The sequence below is a fragment of the Anomaloglossus baeobatrachus genome, chromosome 1, assembly GCF_048569485.1.
Source record: "Anomaloglossus baeobatrachus isolate aAnoBae1 chromosome 1, aAnoBae1.hap1, whole genome shotgun sequence".
Taxonomy (NCBI): Eukaryota; Metazoa; Chordata; class Amphibia; order Anura; family Aromobatidae; genus Anomaloglossus; species Anomaloglossus baeobatrachus.
Window position 1 is genome coordinate 317,329,033 of NC_134353.1, and position 20,561 is coordinate 317,349,593.

The 20,561-nt window shown below is 48.7% G+C and overlaps 1 protein-coding gene across 1 annotated transcript in view; it reads right to left on the reverse strand.

Annotated features, from left to right (window-relative positions):
• The window catches only part of PARM1 (prostate androgen-regulated mucin-like protein 1), a 129,709-nt gene extending 121,897 nt beyond the window's left edge, over positions 1-7,812 (reverse strand). Inside the window, exon 1 of the mRNA XM_075351367.1 lies at positions 7,557-7,812. Within this exon, the coding sequence (XP_075207482.1) occupies positions 7,557-7,629 (73 nt within the window). The 5' untranslated portion in view covers positions 7,630-7,812. The remainder of the gene's footprint in view (positions 1-7,556) is intronic.
• Between the last annotated feature and the right edge of the window lie 12,749 nt (positions 7,813-20,561).

Consider the following 20,561-nt stretch of genomic DNA (forward strand, 5'->3'; position numbering starts at 1 on the left):
AAGTTTTTTGGGGTTCCGTTAGCTCATGATAAAACAGTTTTCCCTTGTACGGAGCTTGAGTTTTTAGGGATTGTTTTGGATTCACAAAAAATGGAATTGAGGCTCCCTGGCCAGAAGATTATGAAGTTAAAAGGCTGTATTGCGAGTTTTTTAGGGAAGAAAAAGTGTACCCTGCGAGAGCTCCAATCTCTGCTGGGTGGTTTGAACTTTGCATTAAGAATTTTGCCAATGGGGAGAGTGTTTTCAAGACGTTTGTATGATGCAACTAAGGGTGTTAGGTGTTCAGGTTCACACATTAGAATTTCATGTGAGATGAGGAAGGATTTAAGAATTTGGTATGAATTTTTAGAAAATTTTAACGGAATTAGCTGCGTTCAGCAGGATTTTATGTTGTCTCAGGATCTCCTTTGGTTTACAGGGGTGTCTAAGGAAGTGGGGTTCGGTACGATTTTTCGTACACACTGGTGCTTTTCTTCATGGCCTTCATCTTGGTTGTCTGAAGGTTTGCTGGAGAAGCAGGTGTTATTGGAGCTTTTTCCGGTTTTTGTTTCAGTGCATATTTGGGGTAAGGAACTAGCGAATAAGAGGATTATACTCATATCGCATTGTCAAGGTTTGGTTTTTGCTTTGAACACCTTGGTGGTGAAGTGTAGGTTTCTAGGTGGTGTATTGCGGAAATTGGTTCTTTTGTGTTTGAGGTGGAATATTTGGTTGAAGGCTCGTTTTGCTCCTGAGTGCAATAATGCTTCCGTTCTTTACCTCTCTTCTCAGCGGTTAGAGGAATTCAGGAAGAGTTCAGGAAAGATGGACCCCCTTTTGACTGCATGTCCGTCCCAGTTATGGGAGGCGATTTTGGATTAGTAGCAGCTTCCATTAAAAATTCTATTGCACCAGGGACTTGGAAGGCATACCCGGCTGCTTGGTTGGCTTGGAATCAGTTTTGTGACTCCAGGAATCTGGTTATTCACAAGTGTGATGTGTCTACAGCACTTGGTTTTTTGAATTTTTATATTGGTTTAGGTTATCGTTATGCCTTTTTGTATAAAACATTTTGTGGAATCTCTTTTTTCTTAAAATTATATGGTGAGGAGTCTCTATTAAGCTTATTTGCGGTTCGGCAGGCGCTAAAGGGTTGTAAAAAAGGTTTTGTGGTGCCTGATCGCCGCAGGCCTATATCCGTGGATCTCTTAGAAAGGTTATGGTTTATGTTGAGTGAAGTTTGTTTTAATAATTTTGAGTTATGTTTATTTCGTGCAGCTTTTGTGATTTGTTTCTTCGCAGCACTTAGAATTAGTGAGTTGTTGTCACATAGTCGGTACAACACCTCAGGTTTATATAGAAACGATGTTCATGTATCTGACTCTTGTGCGGTGTTATTTATTAGTAGGTCCAAAATGGACCAACTGGGTAAAGGGTGTTCTGTGAAGTTGCGTCCTTTACGGGGTTCATGTATATGCCCCGTCACTAATTTATGTCAATGGCTTACTGTACGGGGGGATACCCCGGGTTTGTTGTTTTTACATGTGGACTGTTCGCCTGCCACTAAGTTTCAATTTAATGCAATATTAAAAAAATGTATGGTTAAGTTGCAGCTAGATAGCTCCAACTTCTCCTCACATTCTTTTCGGATCGGGGCGGCAACCGAGGCAGCAAGAGCTGGCCTCAAAGGAAAAAGAATTGGTAAAATTGGTAGATGGGCGTCAAAACGCTATCAGTTGTATATACGCCCTAATTTATTGTAATTAATTTATTCTGTCTCTCTCCAATTCTAGGCCCAATGGTGATTTGGCTTGTAGGTCACTCGTTTATACACTGGGCGCAGAGGAGAGCGGCTTGTAGACGTTACACAGAGAACTTATCTTTTCAGTATGATCTGCTAAATGTTTTTTGGTACGGTATAAGAGGGCTAAACTTTTCTAATTTAGTTGGCACCTTAAAAGGTATGCTGTTGACTCACCCGTATCCTGACCTTATAATTTTACACATTGGAGGGAATGACTTGGGTAAAATAAAGACATTGGACTTGTTATCTAATTTCCGCAGAGATTTTGCGCTCATAAAGAATCTATTTCCTTATTCAGCATTGATTTTTTCTGAAATTGTACCGAGACTGGTCTGGAATGGCCAGCTTGCCTTTTTGGAAAAAATAAGGAAACGTGTCAATCGCGACATGGCAAAAATTTTTGTTAGTTTGGGCGACTTCTCATATCGCCATAGTGATCTGGAAGGTTTTACGGTTGGCCTGTACAGGTCAGATGGGGTACATCTCTCTGACGTTGGTCTGGACATTTTTAATGTGGGTATCCAGAATATGATAGAAAAATGGCTGCGGTGTTTGGGGGGGGGCCTCGTATTGTTAATACTCGGCCGTTTGGGGAAAAATCGCCCAACTATGTTGGGTGGATTGTGGTTTTATAAGTGGTTAATGGTACTTTATGGTGGTATTTATGGAATTTTATGGTTATTTAATTTTAATAATATGGTGAATTTAATTTATCAAGTTACCAATAATAAAACACCACGGCCATTTTTATCCAAATGTCATGTGTCTGAGTATTTATTCTTTATTAATGGTAAGTTAATTGGTTATAGTGGGCTTTATGCTACCATGTATAATCACCAGCAGCGTATAGCCTGGTGATTACATGGTGGCATGGGCCCCCTGACAGTATGTTTATAGGTGTTTCAAGTTTAAGTTGTGGCATTGAGCGGTGCCAAATTCAGTATGGGGAATGAAGGGTTAATGCCCTTCATGTGGTAACACGAGCAGGCTGCTGTGATTGGTCAGCCTGCTGCGTGGTGGTAATGGAAGTAGTTATGATGGGAATTTATGGGGTTAATCTGCCCCCTGTGAGTAACGCGAGCAGGCTGTGTGATTGGTCAGCCTGCTGCGCGCCAATTTTAAAGTCTGTCATTGGTGGACAGAGGTAAATATGCAGGAGACTTGCCTTTATAAGGAGCCAGCTGTGAGCCAGCTGTGTCAGTTTCCAGCTGTGAAGAAAGAAGAATCCCCCGCCCGCCCTCCCAGTGTAAAGTCATGGTTTTTAATTGTTTATTATTTTTTTTTTTTTTTTTGTCGTGATGTTTTATTAGTTGGGAAAAAATCACCCAACTATGTTGGGTGGATTGTGGTTTTATAAGTGGTTAATGGTACTTTATGGTGGTATTTATGGAATTTTATGGTTATTTAATTTTAATAATATGGTGAATTTAATTTATCAAGTTACCAATAATAAAACACCACGGCCATTTTTATCCAAATGTCATGTGTCTGAGTATTTATTCTTTATTAATGGTAAGTTAATTGGTTATAGTGGGCTTTATGCTACCATGTCTGAGGACTTGAGAATCCAAATTGTGAGGAAGCATGAGCAATCTCAAGGCTACAAGTCCATCTCCAAAGACCTGAAAGTTCCTGTGTCTACAGTGCGCAGTGTCATCAAGAAGTTTAAAGCCCATGGCACTGTGGCTAACCTCCCTAGATGTGGAAGGAAAAGAAAAATTGACGAGAGATTTCAACGCAAGATTTTGTGGATGGTGGATAAAGAACCTCGACTAACATCCAAACAAGTTCAAGCTGCCCTGCAGTCCGAGGGTACAACAGTGTCAACCCGTACTATCCGGCGGCGTCTGAATGAAAAGGGACTGTATGTTAGGATATCCAGGAAGACCCCACTTCTTACCCCGAGACATAAAAAAGCCAGGCTGGAGTTTGCCAAAACTTACCTGAGAAAGCCTAAAACGGTTTGGAAGAATGTTCTCTGGTCAGATGAGACAAAAGTAAAGCTTTTTGGGAAAAGCCATCAACATAGAGTTTACAGGAAAAAAAAAGAGGCATTCAAAGAAAAGAACACGGTCCCTACAGTCAAACATGGCGGAGGTTCCCTGATGTTTTGGGGTTGCTTTGCTGCCTCTGGCACTGGACTGCTTGACCGTGTGCATGACATTATCAAGTCTGAAGACTACCAACACATTTTGCAGCATAATGTAGGGCCTAGTGTTAGAAAGCTGGGTGTTCCTCAGAGGTCATGGGTCTTCCAGCAGGACAATGACCTAAAACACACTTCAAAAAGCACTAGAAAATGTTTTGAGAGAAAGCACTGGAGACTACTAAAATGGCCAGCAATGAGTCCAGACCTGAATCCCATAGAACACCTGTGGAGAGATCTCAAAATGGCAGTTTGGAGAAGGCACCCTTCAAATCTCAGGGACCTGGAGCAGTTTGCCAAAGAAGAATGGTCTAAAATTCCAGCAGAGCATTGTAAGAAACTCATTGATGGTTACCGGAAGCGGTTGTTCGCAGTTATTTTGGCTAAAGGTTGTGCAACCAAGTATTAGGCTAAAGGCCGCTTTACACACTGCGATATAGGTACCGATATCACCATCGTGCGTACCCGCCCCCATCGGTTGTGCGACACGGGCAAATTTCTGCCCGTGTCGCACAACATCTCCCGGACTACTTACCTGTCTAGCGACGTCGCTGTGACCGGCGAACTGCCTCCTTTCTAAAGGGGCGGTTCGTTCAGCGTCACAGCAACGTCACAGCAGCGTCACTGAACCGCCGCCCAATAGAAGCTGAGGGGCGGAGATGAGCGGGACGAACATGCCGCCTTCCTCATTGTGGCTGGGAGGCAGGTAAGGAGAGCTTCCTCGTTCCTGCGGTGTCACACGGAGCGATGTGTGCTGCCGCAGGAACGAGGAACAACTTCGTTACTGCTGCTGTAACGATATTTGAGAATGTCACCGATGAGCGATTTTGCACGTTTTTGCAATGATGCAAAATCGCTCATAGGTGTCACATGCAACGGCATCGCTAATGTGGCCGGATGTGCGTCACCAATTCCGTGACCCCAACGAAATCGCTGTAGCGATCTCGTAGCGTATAAAGCCCGCTTTAGGGTGCCAATACTTTTGTCTGGCCCATTTTTGGAGTTTTGTGTGAAATGATCAATGATTTGATTTTTGTTTCATTCTGTTTTGTGTTTTTTCATTGCAAGCAAAATAAATGAAGATAATAATACCAAAGAATTTGTGATTGCAATCACTTTCAAGAAGAAACTGAGTATTATCTGACAGAATAGCAGGGGTGCCAATACTTTTGGCCAGCACTATATACAGTATATATGTATATACACACACAAACATATATATATATATATATATATATATATATATATATATCTACTGGTATACATACATGCGCATTTATATATGTCATGAACTCTTTAGTGCCCGTGTTCATACCTTGCAATTCATGTATACTGGTAGTAAAACCCATAACTGTCACAACTTACTTATCCCCTCATCAGTAGCTTGTTGTGATATAATCATAGCTGCAAAAAAAAGATGTACGGGGAATTTATCAGGAGATTTTCTGACAGTTCTGATAGTACCTGCCCTATATCTGACACATCTGGAGATAGCATATCACCCTCCCACAGGAGGTCACCCCTTTCTGTGCCAGTTTTATCACATCTGTCTTATACCCTACTTGTAGAGTCGGCAAAGGACACTTTAAAAGTTTCCAGAGCAGCTCAAAATTGCAAAAAGTTCACACTATAAAACATATGAAAACCCATACCAAGTCCCCATCATTGCCTCCATACCAAGTCCCCATCATTGCCTCCATACCAAGTCCCCATCATTTCCTCCATACCAAGTCCCCATCATTGCCTCCATACCAAGTCCCCATCATTGCCTCCATAACAAGTCCCCATCATTGCCTCCATAACAAGTCCCCATCATTGCCTCCATACCAAGTCCCCATCATTGCCTCCATAACAAGTCCCCATCATTGCCTCCATACCAAGTCCCCATCATTGCCTCCATAACAAGTCCCCATCATTGCCTCCATACCAAGTCCCCATCATTGCCTCCATACCAAGTCCCCATCATTGCCTCCATACCAAGTCCCCATCATTGCCTCCATAACAAGTCCTCATCATTGCCTCCATACCAAGTCCCCATCATTGCCTCCATAACAAGTCCCCATCATTGCCTCCATAACAAGTCCCCATCATTGCCTCCATAACAAGTCCTCATCATTGCCTCCATACCAAGTCCCCATCATTGCCTCCATACCAAGTCCCCATCATTGCCTCCATACCAAGTCCCCATCATTGCCTCCATAACAAGTCCCCATCATTGCCTCCATAACAAGTCCCCATCATTGCCTCCATAACAAGTCCCCATCATTGCCTCCATAACAAGTCCCCATCATTGCCTCCATACCAAGTCCCCATCATTGCCTCCATACCAAGTCCCCATCATTGCCTCCATACCAAGTCCCCATCATTGCCTCCATACCAAGTCCCCATCATTGCCTCCATACCAAGTCCTCATCATTGCCTCCATAACAAGTCCCCATCATTGCCTCCATAACAAGTCCCCATCATTGCCTCCATACCAAGTCCCCATCATTGCCTCCATACCAAGTCCCCATCATTGCCTCCATACCAAGTCCCCATCATTGCCTCCATACCAAGTCCCCATCATTGCCTCCATAACAAGTCCCCATCATTGCCTCCATACCAAGTCCCCATCATTGCCTCCATACCAAGTCCCCATCATTGCCTCCATACCAAGTCCCCATCATTGCCTCCATAACAAGTCCCCATCATTGCCTCCATACCAAGTCCCCATCATTGCCTCCATACCAAGTCCCCATCATTGCCTCCATACCAAGTCCCCATCATTGCCTCCATAACAAGTCCCCATCATTGCCTCCATACCAAGTCCCCATCATTGCCTCCATACCAAGTCCCCATCATTGCCTCCATAACAAGTCCTCATCATTGCCTCCATACCAAGTCCCCATCATTGCCTCCATAACAAGTCCCCATCATTGCCTCCATACCAAGTCCCCATCATTGCCTCCATAACAAGTCCCCATCATTGCCTCCATAACAAGTCCCCATCATTGTCTCCATAACAAGTCCCCATCATTGCCTCCATACCAAGTCCCCATCATTGCCTCCATAACAAGTCCTCATCATTGCCTCCATACCAAGTCCCCATCATTGCCTCCATAACAAGTCCCCATCATTGCCTCCATACCAAGTCCCCATCATTGCCTCCATAACAAGTCCCCATCATTGCCTCCATAACAAGTCCCCATCATTGCCTCCATAACAAGTCCCCATCATTGCCTCCATAACAAGTCCCCATCATTGCCTCCATAACAAGTCCCCATCATTGCCTCCATGACTGGTCAGAGCAGGTGAGCAGCCCATACCCCAGATCCAGTGTCTTGCATTAGACTGGCAATCATCTGGTGTCACACACGTCTCTGTCACCTGGGGTCTGGGATCAGCAACTTACAAAAGAAGAATTCTGCTGTGACCCCACCATTAGAGGACCCCAGGAAGCTGTGTAGCTGTCACTATGGGATGAATGACAAACCCCTCTCACTTTCTGCAGAGAGAGGTTGGTGAGTTATCTGTGCTCAGATGTAGCAGAGCTGATTTTGTCATTGATCTAGCAGCACAGTCAGCTCTGCTGCGTCTGTACATAGATCTCCATGTGGAGCAGATCGCAGGAGCCCACCTGTACATTACCTGGTAGGAGCAGCAGGCAGAGCAGCAGAGAGCAGCGCAGTGGTGGGGACCCCGCACCTCGCTTTACATCCATGTTGTATTAATAAGCTCAGAGATCGATCAGAGGGGATCGGGCGATATTCTGGCAGATCTAGAGTAGCAGCAATGCTGGAGCAGAGATCGGCTGCTGTGACACATGAGGAGCAGGTGCCTCTGTAGCTGGGAGCGATCTGACATCTGCCGCCCGCTCCCTGCCTATATCAGACCCGCCCGCACCTTCCCCTGCCGCTCCCCCGGCCCCGAGTGTCACCGCCAGTGACAGGACCGGCCCCACAGCGCCCTCTGCTGGGCGCATCCCGGCGGCACAGCTCTCTGCCGGCGCTACTGTCTGCTCTTCCGACCCCAGGAGCTCCTGACATCTACACTGCTGCTGTTACTAAGGTTATATAGAATACACATTCTGGGGTTTATCTGTAATTCCCAGCTATTCTATTCATGAGATCAGGAAATGGTGAAAAGAAGATGCATCCTACCTCCAACATATACACTCCTTGCAGGGGTGGTCCTTAGTGGGATTAGAACCCAGGACCCCAGCAATGCAAAGCAACAGCACTGAGCCACCATGCCACTATGCCACTATGCCACCCTACAGAGCTTGCTGGCTAGGTGTTACGGATATTTTTGGTTAGGAGGTACAGAAATTGGCAGTTAGAAGGTACAGATATAATCAGTAAGGAGGTACAGAGATTGTCGGTTAGGTGGTACTGAGTCTGGTGGTTACACTTTGATGAGGCACAGAGCTTGGTGGTTATAATACTAGGAGGTGCAGATATTTGTGGTTGCACTTCTAAGGGCGGCGTCACACGGGACGTTCTATCGGGCGATTGTGAGATGGTGAAACAGCTCCCATTGTTCATGGCCAGAAATATGTACCTGGTTAAAGATGTGCATGGCAAGCCCCTGTATCACCTCACAAGCATAGTTTAGACGTATATATTTGTGTCTCATAAATGTGAACAGTATTTATTGTATGTAACTTTATAACCTGCAGCTGTCAGTAATGATGTGATAATACTTTATAAGGGACAAAAATGTCATTATTCAACCATAAGAGGACGCTGGAGTGGATAAGATGTTGTCAAGGAGACCAGCCATAGTTACAAACAGTATTGGTCATCGGTTGGAGAGGCCTCTCATCTGACTGCGTATTTCAGACATTTTCCAGAGCAGACCCGGGTCAGTAAGATAAGTAAGGCCCACTGCGCCATCGCGGTGGGTAACCGTGCACGCACCTCACATCAGTTTGGCGCCAGAATATTTGAGACTGAGGCAGGGCCTGTAGTTAGTTTAGTTAGGCATAGTAACCCTGTCAGGCCACAGTTAGGCTGGTTTCACACTACGTCTTTTTAACATCCGCTGAAAACGTTTTTTAGCGGAAGTACGGATCCTGCTTTTACAGCAAATAACGTATGCAAACGCATCTGTTATTTTGCAGGATCCTGCACTGGATGTTTAGGGGCGGGCATTGGAGTCATGTGATCGGGAGTGAGGGGAACTAGACTGGGAGGAGGCTTCTGACAGCTGCAGACGCTGGTAACCAAGGTAAACATCGGCCTTGGATACCCGATATTTATCTTGGTTACAAGCGTCTGCAGCTGCTAGGAGCAGGGCTGCCTGCACACGTAACCAACGTAAACATCGGGTAACTAAGAGAAGTGGTTACGCGATATTTACCTTGGTTACGAGTGTCCGCAGCTCTCAGGTGGGAGAGAGAGGAAGGGGGAAAGACAGAGATAGAGAGAGAGAGGGTGAGGGAGGGAAGAGGAGAGAGAGACAGATCACACGAGACTGGTTCTGGGCATGCTCAGTACAAAAGCAGGATCCTGTCTATCAGCACGCCAGCGTTCACCTGCGTTTGCGTGCAGTATAGTCAGGATCCAGCAATTTGCAGTATTTGGACGCAGCTCAAAAACGCTACAAGTAGCGTTTTTGAAACATGTTAAAAAACTGCAAGTCACTGGATCCTCACTATAACGCACGCAAACGCAGGTGAACGGATGTTAACGCGAGTTCATTGCAAATGCATTGAAATGAAAACGCATTTGCACTGGATCCGCTTGTCCGCTAAAATAACGTTAAGGACGGATGTTAAAAAGACGTAGTGTGAAACCAGCCTTACTGCCACAATCACCATTTGGTGCCATCGTTTCCACAGCTACCGTATATGCCGGCGTATAAGACGACCCCCAACTTCTGCCCTAAAAATATAGAATTTGGGATATACTCACTGTATAAGACTACCCCGCTCCCAAATGAAAAAAGTCTGCTTTGATTGCAACATGTTAATTTTAATTCCGCGAGAGCCGTACAATATGTTTTTAAAGGGCCATTGACAGATCAATCGCTCCAATGTTCACTTAGTACAGCAAGGAATGCTCCTCCCTGCTGTATAAAGCCACAACTGGACTGAAACAATGGTACTACACTCTGCTACAAACAGACAAACACACACAACTCTGCTACAAACAGACAAACACACACAACTCTGCTACAAACAGACAAACACACACAACTCTGCTACAAACAGACAAACACACACAACTCTGCTACAAACAGACAAACACACACAACTCTGCTACAAACAGACAAACACACACAACTCTGCTACAAACAGACAAACACATACAACTCTGCTACATACAGACAAACACATACAACTCTGCTACATACAGACAAACACATACAACTCTGCTACATACAGACAAACACGTACAACTCTGCTACATACAGACAAACACATACAACTCTGCTACATACAGACAAACACACACAACTCTGCTACATACAGACAAACACACACAACTCTGCTACATACAGACAAACACGTACAACTCTGCTACATACAGACAAACACATACAACTCTGCTACATACAGACAAACACATACAACTCTGCTACATACAGACAAACACGTACAACTCTGCTACATACAGACAAAAACATACAACTCTGCTACATACAGACAAACACATACAACTCTGCTACATACAGACAAACACATACAACTCTGCTACATACAGACAAACACATACAACTCTGCTACATACAGACAAACACATACAACTCTGCTACATACAGACAAACACATACAACTCTGCTACATACAGACAAACACATACAACTCTGCTACATACAGACAAACACGTACAACTCTGCTACATACAGACAAACACATACAACTCTGCTACATACAGACAAATACACACAACTCTGCTGCTCTGTGGGGCCTGCACCCGCGGCTCGGCGGGTACAGCACCCGCGGCATTGGCGGGGGGGGGGATTGGCAGGGCATACATCTGGGGGGTTAGAAGCAGCTCACCGGGGCCCATAATGGGCACAAGTCCCCCTGTGTTAGATATCTCCCCCATAGTGCTGCCCATGGCCCCTATATAGATCGCACAAGTCCCCCTGTGTCAGATATCGGCCCCATAGTGCTGCCCATGGCCCCTATATAGATCGCACAAGTCCCCCTGTGTCAGATATCTCCCCCATAGTGCTGCCCATGGCCCCTATATAGATCGCACAAGTCCCCCTGTGTCAGATATCGCCCCCATAGTGCTGCCCATGGCCCCTATATAGATCGCACAAGTCCCCCTGTGTCAGATATCGCCCCCATAGTGCTGCCCATGGCCCCTATATAGATCGCACAAGTCCCCCTGTGTCAGATATCGCCCCCATAGTGCTGCCCATGGCCCCTATAGATCGCACAAGTCCCCCTGTGTCAGATATGGCCCCTAGGCTGCTGCCCATAGTAAAATAAAACCCTCTTTCCTTACCTCCTGCAGCGCTGAGCTCCCTCCTGTCTGGCTCTTTGCTTCTGTTCTTCCACTTCCTGGTTCTCAGTGCGGTCATGTGATCGGCACAGCAGGCTGAGCTCTCTGCCTGATCACAGAGGAAGCAGGGACACGAGGAGAAACGCTGCAGGGGTAAGTAAAGCTTTTTTATTTTAGAATGAGCAGCAGCCTGGGGGCCAAATCTAACACATGGGGGACATGTGCGATCACACTGGGACGCAGGCTCATAGAATATGCACCGCTGCTCCAGCCCCTCACTGCGTGCGATTTCAGCACCACCGGAGATGGACAGCGGCTGTGCATATTATATGAGCGGGTGCAGGAGATCAAAGGCTGCAGCCCGCAGCGTTCACCTGCGCTCCAGAGCTGCTGCCCCCACCTCCCATGGACGCTGCAGTGTACATATATATACACACACACACCCCCCCGTATATCCGGCGTATAAGACGACCCCCCACTGTAGCCATTATTTTAAGGGGGTAAAAAGTCGTCTTATACGCCAGTATATACGGTACATTATTTAAATCTTTGCCATTGAGGTTTCTCTGTGGACCACAACTACCTCACACCCGGATGTTACTAAGACCCATCACAGACTTTAGGGCATAATCGAGCTCATCCAGGAAGGAACTTGTGTTGGACAAAATATCTGTTATTTATGTTTTTATGCTCTTTGCTAAGCAGTCATTGTATATAGTAAATTGTTTGGTTATTCAAGGTGAATCGTGGGACAAATCCTCCATTAAAGGGCACTATATTTATATTGGGGCAGGGGAATAGTCAATTGGGGGTTAGAGTAAATTTATTTTAAGTTTGTAAACTGTTGTGCTATACCGTGGGCGGCTTGTATTTCACACCCATCCAATTTTTTTCATGTTTAAGGGTATTAATAGGTAGTTGGCGGTTGGAATATCCAGTCATGCCTGTAAGTAACATATAGTGTATATATTGTAGCAGTCTCATGTTGTAAGGCACCACCCTGTATAGCACAAGGGTCTCAGCCTCTTCGCTGAGTGTTTGTGGATTTTCCCTAAATGTCTTCCCCTGTTTTGATTGCATTCATATTCAAATTGTAGTAAAGCACTTTTGTTAGTTAATCTACTTTTGGGGCCGTTTATTTCTCGTTTGTGACTTCGCTGTATCCTAAAGAGCCCACCCCGGTGCATGGCTTACAAATTTGGCGTAGTCGGCAGGATACAGCGACCGTTATGGACGGGAATGTGGCGGGAGTCAACTCACCGGTATTAGCAGCACCAGTCCAGGCCCCAGCACAGGCAAGCCAGCTTTCCCTAATGTCACCAGTGCAATCTGCCATGTCACCCCAGGTAGGGTACCTTCCAGCGGGGACTTTTGTTCCCTCCCTTGGTTAGGTAGCAACATCGGCCTTGAGGATTGGATGGAGAGGGTTCGGAGTGCAGTCAAGATGTGTAACCTGACTCCGGAATTACAGGCAGAAGTAGCTCTGAATGCCCTAGAGGGTGATGCCCGACGGACACTGATGGTGCGCCCTGAATCCGAGAGAGACAACATTGAGAAGGTATTTGCCCTGTTAGAGAGGGTCCATGGGGCCCGTGTGCAAGTGGCGCTGCTGAGAAGTGGATTTTTCAATCGGCCACAGCGTGAAGGAGAAACACTTATGCGGTATGCAAACGCCTTGCAGGAAGCAATGCAGGAGATCCGCAGGCGTGACTCAGTGGGCATGGGCGCCTTTCAGGAGCTGGACAAGATCCTGAGGGACCAGTTCATTGCTGGGATAGCCAATAAGTCTTTACAGGATAAGCTCCGAGAGATGACTCGGAGCAACTCATCTCTGACATTTAATGACAGCTATCTAGCCGCTTTAGAACGGGAGGAGGAGTCAATTCCTGTGATCAAGAAGTGGGTGAGCAGTGCCCATATTGCAGAGGGTCAGAAAGGATCAGGAGAGGCGGCTGTCCTGAGGGATGTGATCAAGACTTTAACAGAACAAATGCAGGAACTTCAACTGAAGGTAGCTCAGGTGTGCGACCGACCACTTCACGCACCACCAATAGCTCCGCGACCCCGAGTCTCTATGGCAACACCGGCCAGGAGGCAGAATTCCATGAGGTACGACACATTGGGATCGCAACCCCACCGTGGGCCCCAATGCTGGTGCTGTCAACAATTTGGCCATATCGCCAGAGACTGCTCTGCACAGATGGGTGCCGAGTCAGCGTTAAACTATCAGCCGCCGCAGTCAAGTCCAGTGTATGAAGAACACAACTTATATGCCAGAAGCCCTGTAATAGAAGCCGAGTTCGAAGGTCAACGGTTACGCTGCCTAGTCGATACTGGGTCGGAATGCACGATTATGCCGCTGGAATTCTTTGAGAGACATTTTGGGAACTTGATGGAACTGGAAGATGGAAGTGTCATTAGGCTGACAGCTGCCAATAACAATGAGTTGGATGTACAAGGAATAGTCTGGATGCATATCCGATTGTTAGACCAGAGCATTGGCAAGAAGGGAGTTGTGCTCGTGAACCATCCGTCCCGGAGAGGATTGGACGTGACACTGGGTATGAACGTGTTGAGAGATCTAGATCACCACATGTATGCCAAGGAAGGGCCTAAGTATTGGCAACGGGCTACCACACATCGGCCGACACAGAAAGTTCTGCAGCAAATGGTGAGGAGCTGTAGCCTGCAAAAGAGCACCAGGCGCGGTCAGCCAATCGGACAAGTGAGGGTGCCGCTGAAGACTCAGGTGAAGATCCCACCACAACAGGAGCAAATATTGATGCTGCCTGTAGGTGCTGGGAGACGACTGAATGGGCTGGAGGTCTTGATTGAACCTGTCACTCAAGGGGAAGCATCAACCCGACCGCTGGTAGCTCGGGCTCTTGTCACCGTAAAGAATGGGTGTGCACCTGTACGATGCATTAATGTCCTAGACAGTGAATTAACCATTCCTAGAAATACTCTGCTGGCCAAAGTCTATGTGCTTGATGGGGAAATTCTTCGGCGGAGGGATTTCACGCTACAGCCAGATAGGAGGTCAGCCTGGACTTATGCCATAGGTGTCCAACAAAGAGCGACCCCGTCAGCTGAATGGAATGGCCAAGTGATCATGTCTCTGATGGGAGTGGACCGCCGAACCCTCACTCCGGGGCAACAAAAGCTTCTCGAAGACACTCTTTGGGAATACCAGGAAGCGTTCTCAAGAAATGATGAAGACTTTGGGTGTACTTCCGCCATTGAGCACGAAATTCCTACCGGTGGTGCTGCGCCAATCCGGGAACGCTATCGGCAAATCCCACCCAAGATGTATCAGGAGGTGAAAGATATGGTGGCCAGCATGTTGGAAAATCGGGTGATCCAAGAGAGCCAAAGTCCATGGGCAGCGCCAGTGGTCTTGGTGAGGAAGAAAGACGGATCCCTCCGATTCTGTGTGGACTACCGGAAACTGAATGCCCAGACTGTCCGGGATGCCTACTCTCTTCCACGGATCGAAGAGTCATTGTCCGCCCTAGGTCATGCAAAGTTTTTTTCGACTCTTGATTTGGCCAGCGGGTACTGGCAGGTACCAGTGGCCGAGAAAGACAAAGCGAAGACTGCTTTCATCTTACCCATGGGACTCTACGAGTTTAATCGCATGCCATTCGGCCTGTCCAATGCCCCGGGGACCTTTCAGCGGCTGATGGAGCACTGTCTGGGTGATCTCAACTTTGAGTCGGTATTGATATACCTGGATGACGTGATAGTGTTTGGAACTTCATTCCATTCGAGGATCACCTCCAGAGGTTGCGGCAGGTCTTAGGGCGGTTGCGGGACCATGGTCTCAAGATCAAGCCCAGGAAGTGTCAACTGTTTCAACATCGGATAGAGTACTTAGGACATGTGGTCACCACAGAGGGGGTACAGCCGGCCGCCAGTAAGGTGGCGGCTGTCCAGAAGTGGCCGCGGCCAAATACCCTACGGGAGGTGCGGGCCTTTCTGGGACTGGCCGGGTATTATCGAAGGTTTATACCCAAGTTTGCTCATCTGGCCGGCCCGATAAACGAGTTGCTGAGGGGCACGGCTGGGGGACCCAAAACTCGGCCCATCGAGTGGGGACCACGTCAGCAAGAAGCCTTTGAGGCACTGAAAAAGGCTTTAACGAGTGCCCCAATTCTGGCCTATGCGCGGTTTGATGCCCCATTCCTGTTATATACTGATGGGAGTTTACATGGTCTGGGGGCAGTACTATCTCAAATGCAAGATGGACGTGAGAGAGTAATTGCTTATGGCAGTAGGTCTCTGAGGGAGTCAGAGCGCAACCCCGACAACTATAGTTCTTTTAAGTTGGAACTTTTAGCACTGGTATGGGCCATGACGGAAAAGTTCGCTGAGTATCTGACGGGTGCCGAAGTGACTGTAATGACTGATAATAACCCATTAGCACACTTAGGGAATGCCAAACTAGGAGCTCTTGAACAGAGGTGGATGGCTCGTCTTTCCAAGTACCAATACCACATCCAGTTTCGGTCAGGAAGGGAGAACAGCAATGCTGATGCACTCTCCCGAGTTCCTGTAGGATTGCCCACCCAGAATGTTGATGAGGAGCTAGAGGACACTGAAACACCGAATCTCGGTCGATTACCTCTATTCCAGAACTTGGCACATTCAAGTGGGGTGGCTTCTGGGATGCCCATGGTGTTAGGGAAGACTTTGGATGATTGGGGGAGAGTCCAGCATGGCTGTCCGGACCTACGGCGAGTGAAAGAGTGGGTCCGGACCAAAGTCTGGCCACGGCCGGAAGAGAGGGCCTGCCTGACCACAGAAGGTCAGAAGTTGCTGAGGCAGTGGGATAAACTAAATGTTATCCAGGGAGTCCTGTGCCGGACTGTATACTTAAAGTCTGAGTTGCAGTACCGACAACAGATTGTTATACCTATGTCTTTGGGATCAGAGGCGGCCCGGGAAGCCCATGAGAGGGGCGCCCATTTTGGGAGCGATAAAACCTACAAGTGGCTCCAACGGCTAGTATATTGCCCTGACTTGGGAGATATGGTAACTGAGGCATGTCTGAAGTGTCGAGCTTGCGGATTGAGTAAGAGCCCCGAACAACGGGCCTCTGTCCAGGCCATCTTCACGTCTGCACCCCTAGAAATCTTGATGATTGACTATGTACAGATTGGGTATTCTGCCTCAGGACACTCATACTGCCTGGTCATGACAGATCATTTTACAAAATATGCAGTGGCCGTACCCACCATTGACCAGACAGCAGAGTCAGCAGCTGAGGCAGTCTGTAAACACTTTATACAGGTGTTTGGGTGTCCAAAGAGGATTCATTCAGATCAGGGGGCATGCTTCCAGGGCACCCTGATGACTGAGCTGTACCAGCTTTATGGCATAGAGCGTTCCCGCACGACCCCATATCACCCCCAAGGGAACGGGGCATGCGAGCGATTCAATCGCACCTTGCTCCAGATGCTGCGGACTCTGGAGGACAGTCAAAAGGCTTGGTGGCCAGAATACTTACCTGAACTGATGTGGGCCTATAACAACAGGGTACACAGTACCACCGGTTACTCACCACATATGCTCATGTTCGGGAGAGCCGGACGGGAAATCGAGGATCTCCACATGCCTGATCCAATCCAGCCACCTCCGAGAAATACCACTGCATGGGCGCAAGAGCACCGGCGTCGGCTGAGAGCAGTGCACAAAGTTGTGGGGGAGCGCCTCAAACAAGTGGTACACCCAAATCCGAGACCCGTGCAAAAAGACGAGTATGCTCCGGGTGACCGGGTGATGGTCAAGGCCAAAAAGCCAACTGGGAAGTTGGATGGGCGGTGGGAGGTGATCCCATATGTGGTGAAAAGAAGGGTAGATCCTGCTATCCCAGTCTATGAGGTGGAGCCAGTGGGGAATGAGGGACCCTCGCGGAACCTTAATCGTAACATGTTGAGACGCTGCACCTTTGAAGAGCCCAAAGCAACAGAGGATGTGCCTATCCCTACTTTGAGTACAGTGGAAACCCCTTTAGTTGAGGAATGGTGGGTTGTCCCTGTCCCGGGAACGACTGAGGTTCCATCCGTGGTAAGCTTGCCACCCAGGGAGGGAGTTGTGCAACCGGCATCCCCTCCCTCAATAAATGTACATGAAGTCCCCGATCCCACGACTCTGCGTAGGACAACCAGGTCCAATGCTGGTGTACCTCCACAGCGCTATGCGCAAGACGAATTTGTATGGGAAGGGTTGCCGAGGACGTCAACCTCTAGTGGGGTGGCATGTGAGATGGTGAAACAGCTCCCATTGTTCATGGCCAGAAATATGTACCTGGTTAAAGATGTGCATGGAAAGCCCCTGTATCACCTCACAAGCATAGTTTAGACGTATATATTTGTGTCTCATAAATGTGAACAGTATTTATTGTATGTAACTTTATAACCTGCAGCTGTCAGTAATGATGTGATAATACTTTATAAGGGACAAAAATGTCATTATTCAACCATAAGAGGACGCTGTTTCTCAGCACAGATGAAAGACTGCAATAGGTAGCTCAGATGGGGGCGGAGCTACAGGCTGATAAAAAAGTACATCACAGGAAGTAGAGCAGCGGCCATCTGTTAGGGCCAGATGGACGGGCAGACCCTGGAGGTGGATCCACTGGGCCGAACTCCCGGATGAGGGAAAGGAGTCCGGTAGCTGGAGCACTTTAGGTAGCAGGGCAGTCCGTGCACTGGGAGAAAATGGAGAAGTCCCTGGGACCACGAGGTCACTGATGGTGGTCCGGGTGACGGAGCTCAGGTTCGGAAGCCGTGATGGTGTCAGGCAGGGTCCGGAACCGGTGGAGCGAGATGACGGGTCACCGCAGGGATCCGAGATGGTACGGACTGTCAGGATGGCAGATGGGCAGCGTTCGGGGTTCGAGGTACCGCAGGACCGGATGGCGATGCAGGATCGGCTCTAGAAGACAGAGAGGTAAGTATCTCACAGAGTACAAGGAGACCTGACTCCTAGCTTGGGAAAACACGAAGAACAGGCCCCGCTCCCTTGGACATTAACCCCCTATATACCCTGTACCTGTGTGCATCATTTCCTGTTAGTGGACACTGGCCCTTTAAGAAAGGGTCAGTGACCGTGCGCGCGCCCTAATGCGCATGCGCGCGGCCCGGGTGCCAGAAGCCAGGGAAGGAAGCTGAGAGGAGGATGCAGGGGAGCCGGCCAGGACCTGGGAAGCCGTCGGGCGCCGGGAGCGGAGACCAGGGGGCCTGGGAAGGACGGGCACCGGAGGATGGAGAGCGGGGAGCGTGGCAGGTGAGCCGGGGAGCGGAGCTGAGGACCCGGGGAGCGGAGCAGAGGACCCGGGGAGGGGAGGCGAGGACCCGGGGAGCGTGACAGTACCCCCCCCCACGCCCCCCTCCCCGCAACCGGGACATGAAGGCACGGATCAGAGGAGTGCCCACGTTCTCCCTGGGCTCCCAGGACCTATCCTCAGGACCATACCCCTCCCAGTCCACCAGGAAGAACTGCCGACCACGTACGGTCTTCATGGCCACGATATCTCTTACCGCATAGATGTCGTCCTCAGCAATAGGAGGAGGAGCCGGACTGGCGGCAGCAGAGAAGGGACCAAGGACAACCGGCTTGAGCAGAGAGACGTGGAAGGAGTTGGGTATTCTCATTGTGGCCGGGAGCTGCAGTTTGTAGGAGACCTCATTGATCTTGCCGAGGACTTTAAACGGCCCGATGTAGCGAGGTCCCAGCTTGTAGGATGGTATCTTCAGTCGGATGTACTTGGAAGCAAGCCAGACGAGATCTCCCGGAGAGAAACACGGAGGATCTAGGCGTCTCTTGTCCGCGTGTCTCTTCATCCGCAGGGTTGCCCGTGCAAGGGACGCCTTAACTGAGTCCCAAATGGTAGTAAAGTCACGGAGTACTGCATCAGCAGCAGGGATGTCCGAGGACGAGGATACAGGCAATGGGACAGACGGCTGAAGTCCGTAGACGACATGGAAGGGAGAACTGGAGGAGGACTCACTGACGTGGTGATTATGGGAGAATTCTGCCCAAGGAAGAAGCGTGGACCAATCGTCATGATGGGCGTTCACGTAGTGACGTAAGAAAGAGGTCAATATCTGATTGACCCGTTCCACTTGGCCGTTCGACTGAGGGTGGTAGGCCGAAGAGAAGTCCAGGGTCACTCCCAGATGTTTGCAGAGAGCCCTCCAGAAGCGGGAGGTGAACTGAGTTCCTCTGTCGGACACTATGTGTGATGGAAAGCCATGCAAGCGGAAGATGTGCTGTATATAGGCGTCCGCGAGTTCCTGAGCAGAGGGCAGTCCAGCCATAGGAACGAAATGGGCCATTTTAGAGAACCGATCCACCACGACCCATATGACTGTGTGTCCGGAGGACAAAGGCAAGTCCGTAATAAAGTCCATCGCTATGTGTTGCCAGGGAACTGAGGGTATGGGCAGAGGCAGAAGACGGCCGTATGGCAGGTGTTTGGGTGTCTTGTTCCTGGCACAGAAGGAGCAGGCAGAGACAAAAGAGGCGACGTCCGTGCGCAGGGATGGCCACCAGTAATGACGTACAATAGCGCTCCATGTTTTCTTCTGACCTGCATGACCGGCTGTTTTCGAGGCATGGCCCCAGTGTAACACTTTTTGCCTGTCAGTCTCAGAGACATAAGTCTTCCCAGGTGGTATCTGGGCCAGGGTGACAGGAGCCACCGGGATAATCTTACTTGGACAGATGATGGGTTGAGAAGTCTCTTCCTCCTGTTCCACGGGCACGAAAGACCTAGACAAGGCATCAGCGCGTACATTCTTGTTCGCGGGTCGGAAATGAAGCTGGAAGTCGAACCGGGCAAAGAACAAGGACCACCTGGCTTGCCGTGGGTTCAGTCGCTGAGCAGTCCGCAGGTATTCCAGGTTTTTGTGGTCCGTGTAAACAATGACAGGGTACACTGCTCCTTCCAGAAGATAGCGCCATTCCTCCAGAGCCAGTTTGACCGCCAATAGCTCTCGGTCACCGATGGTGTAATTGCGTTCAGGCGCGGAGAAGCTCTTGGAGAAGAAACCGCACGTCACCATCTTCCCGGAGGAGGACTTCTGCATGAGCACTGCTCCGGCTCCCGAGGAGGAGGCATCCACCTCCAAGGTGAATTGGCGGTTTAACTCTGGACGGTGGAGTACAGGAGAGGAGGCAAAGGCTC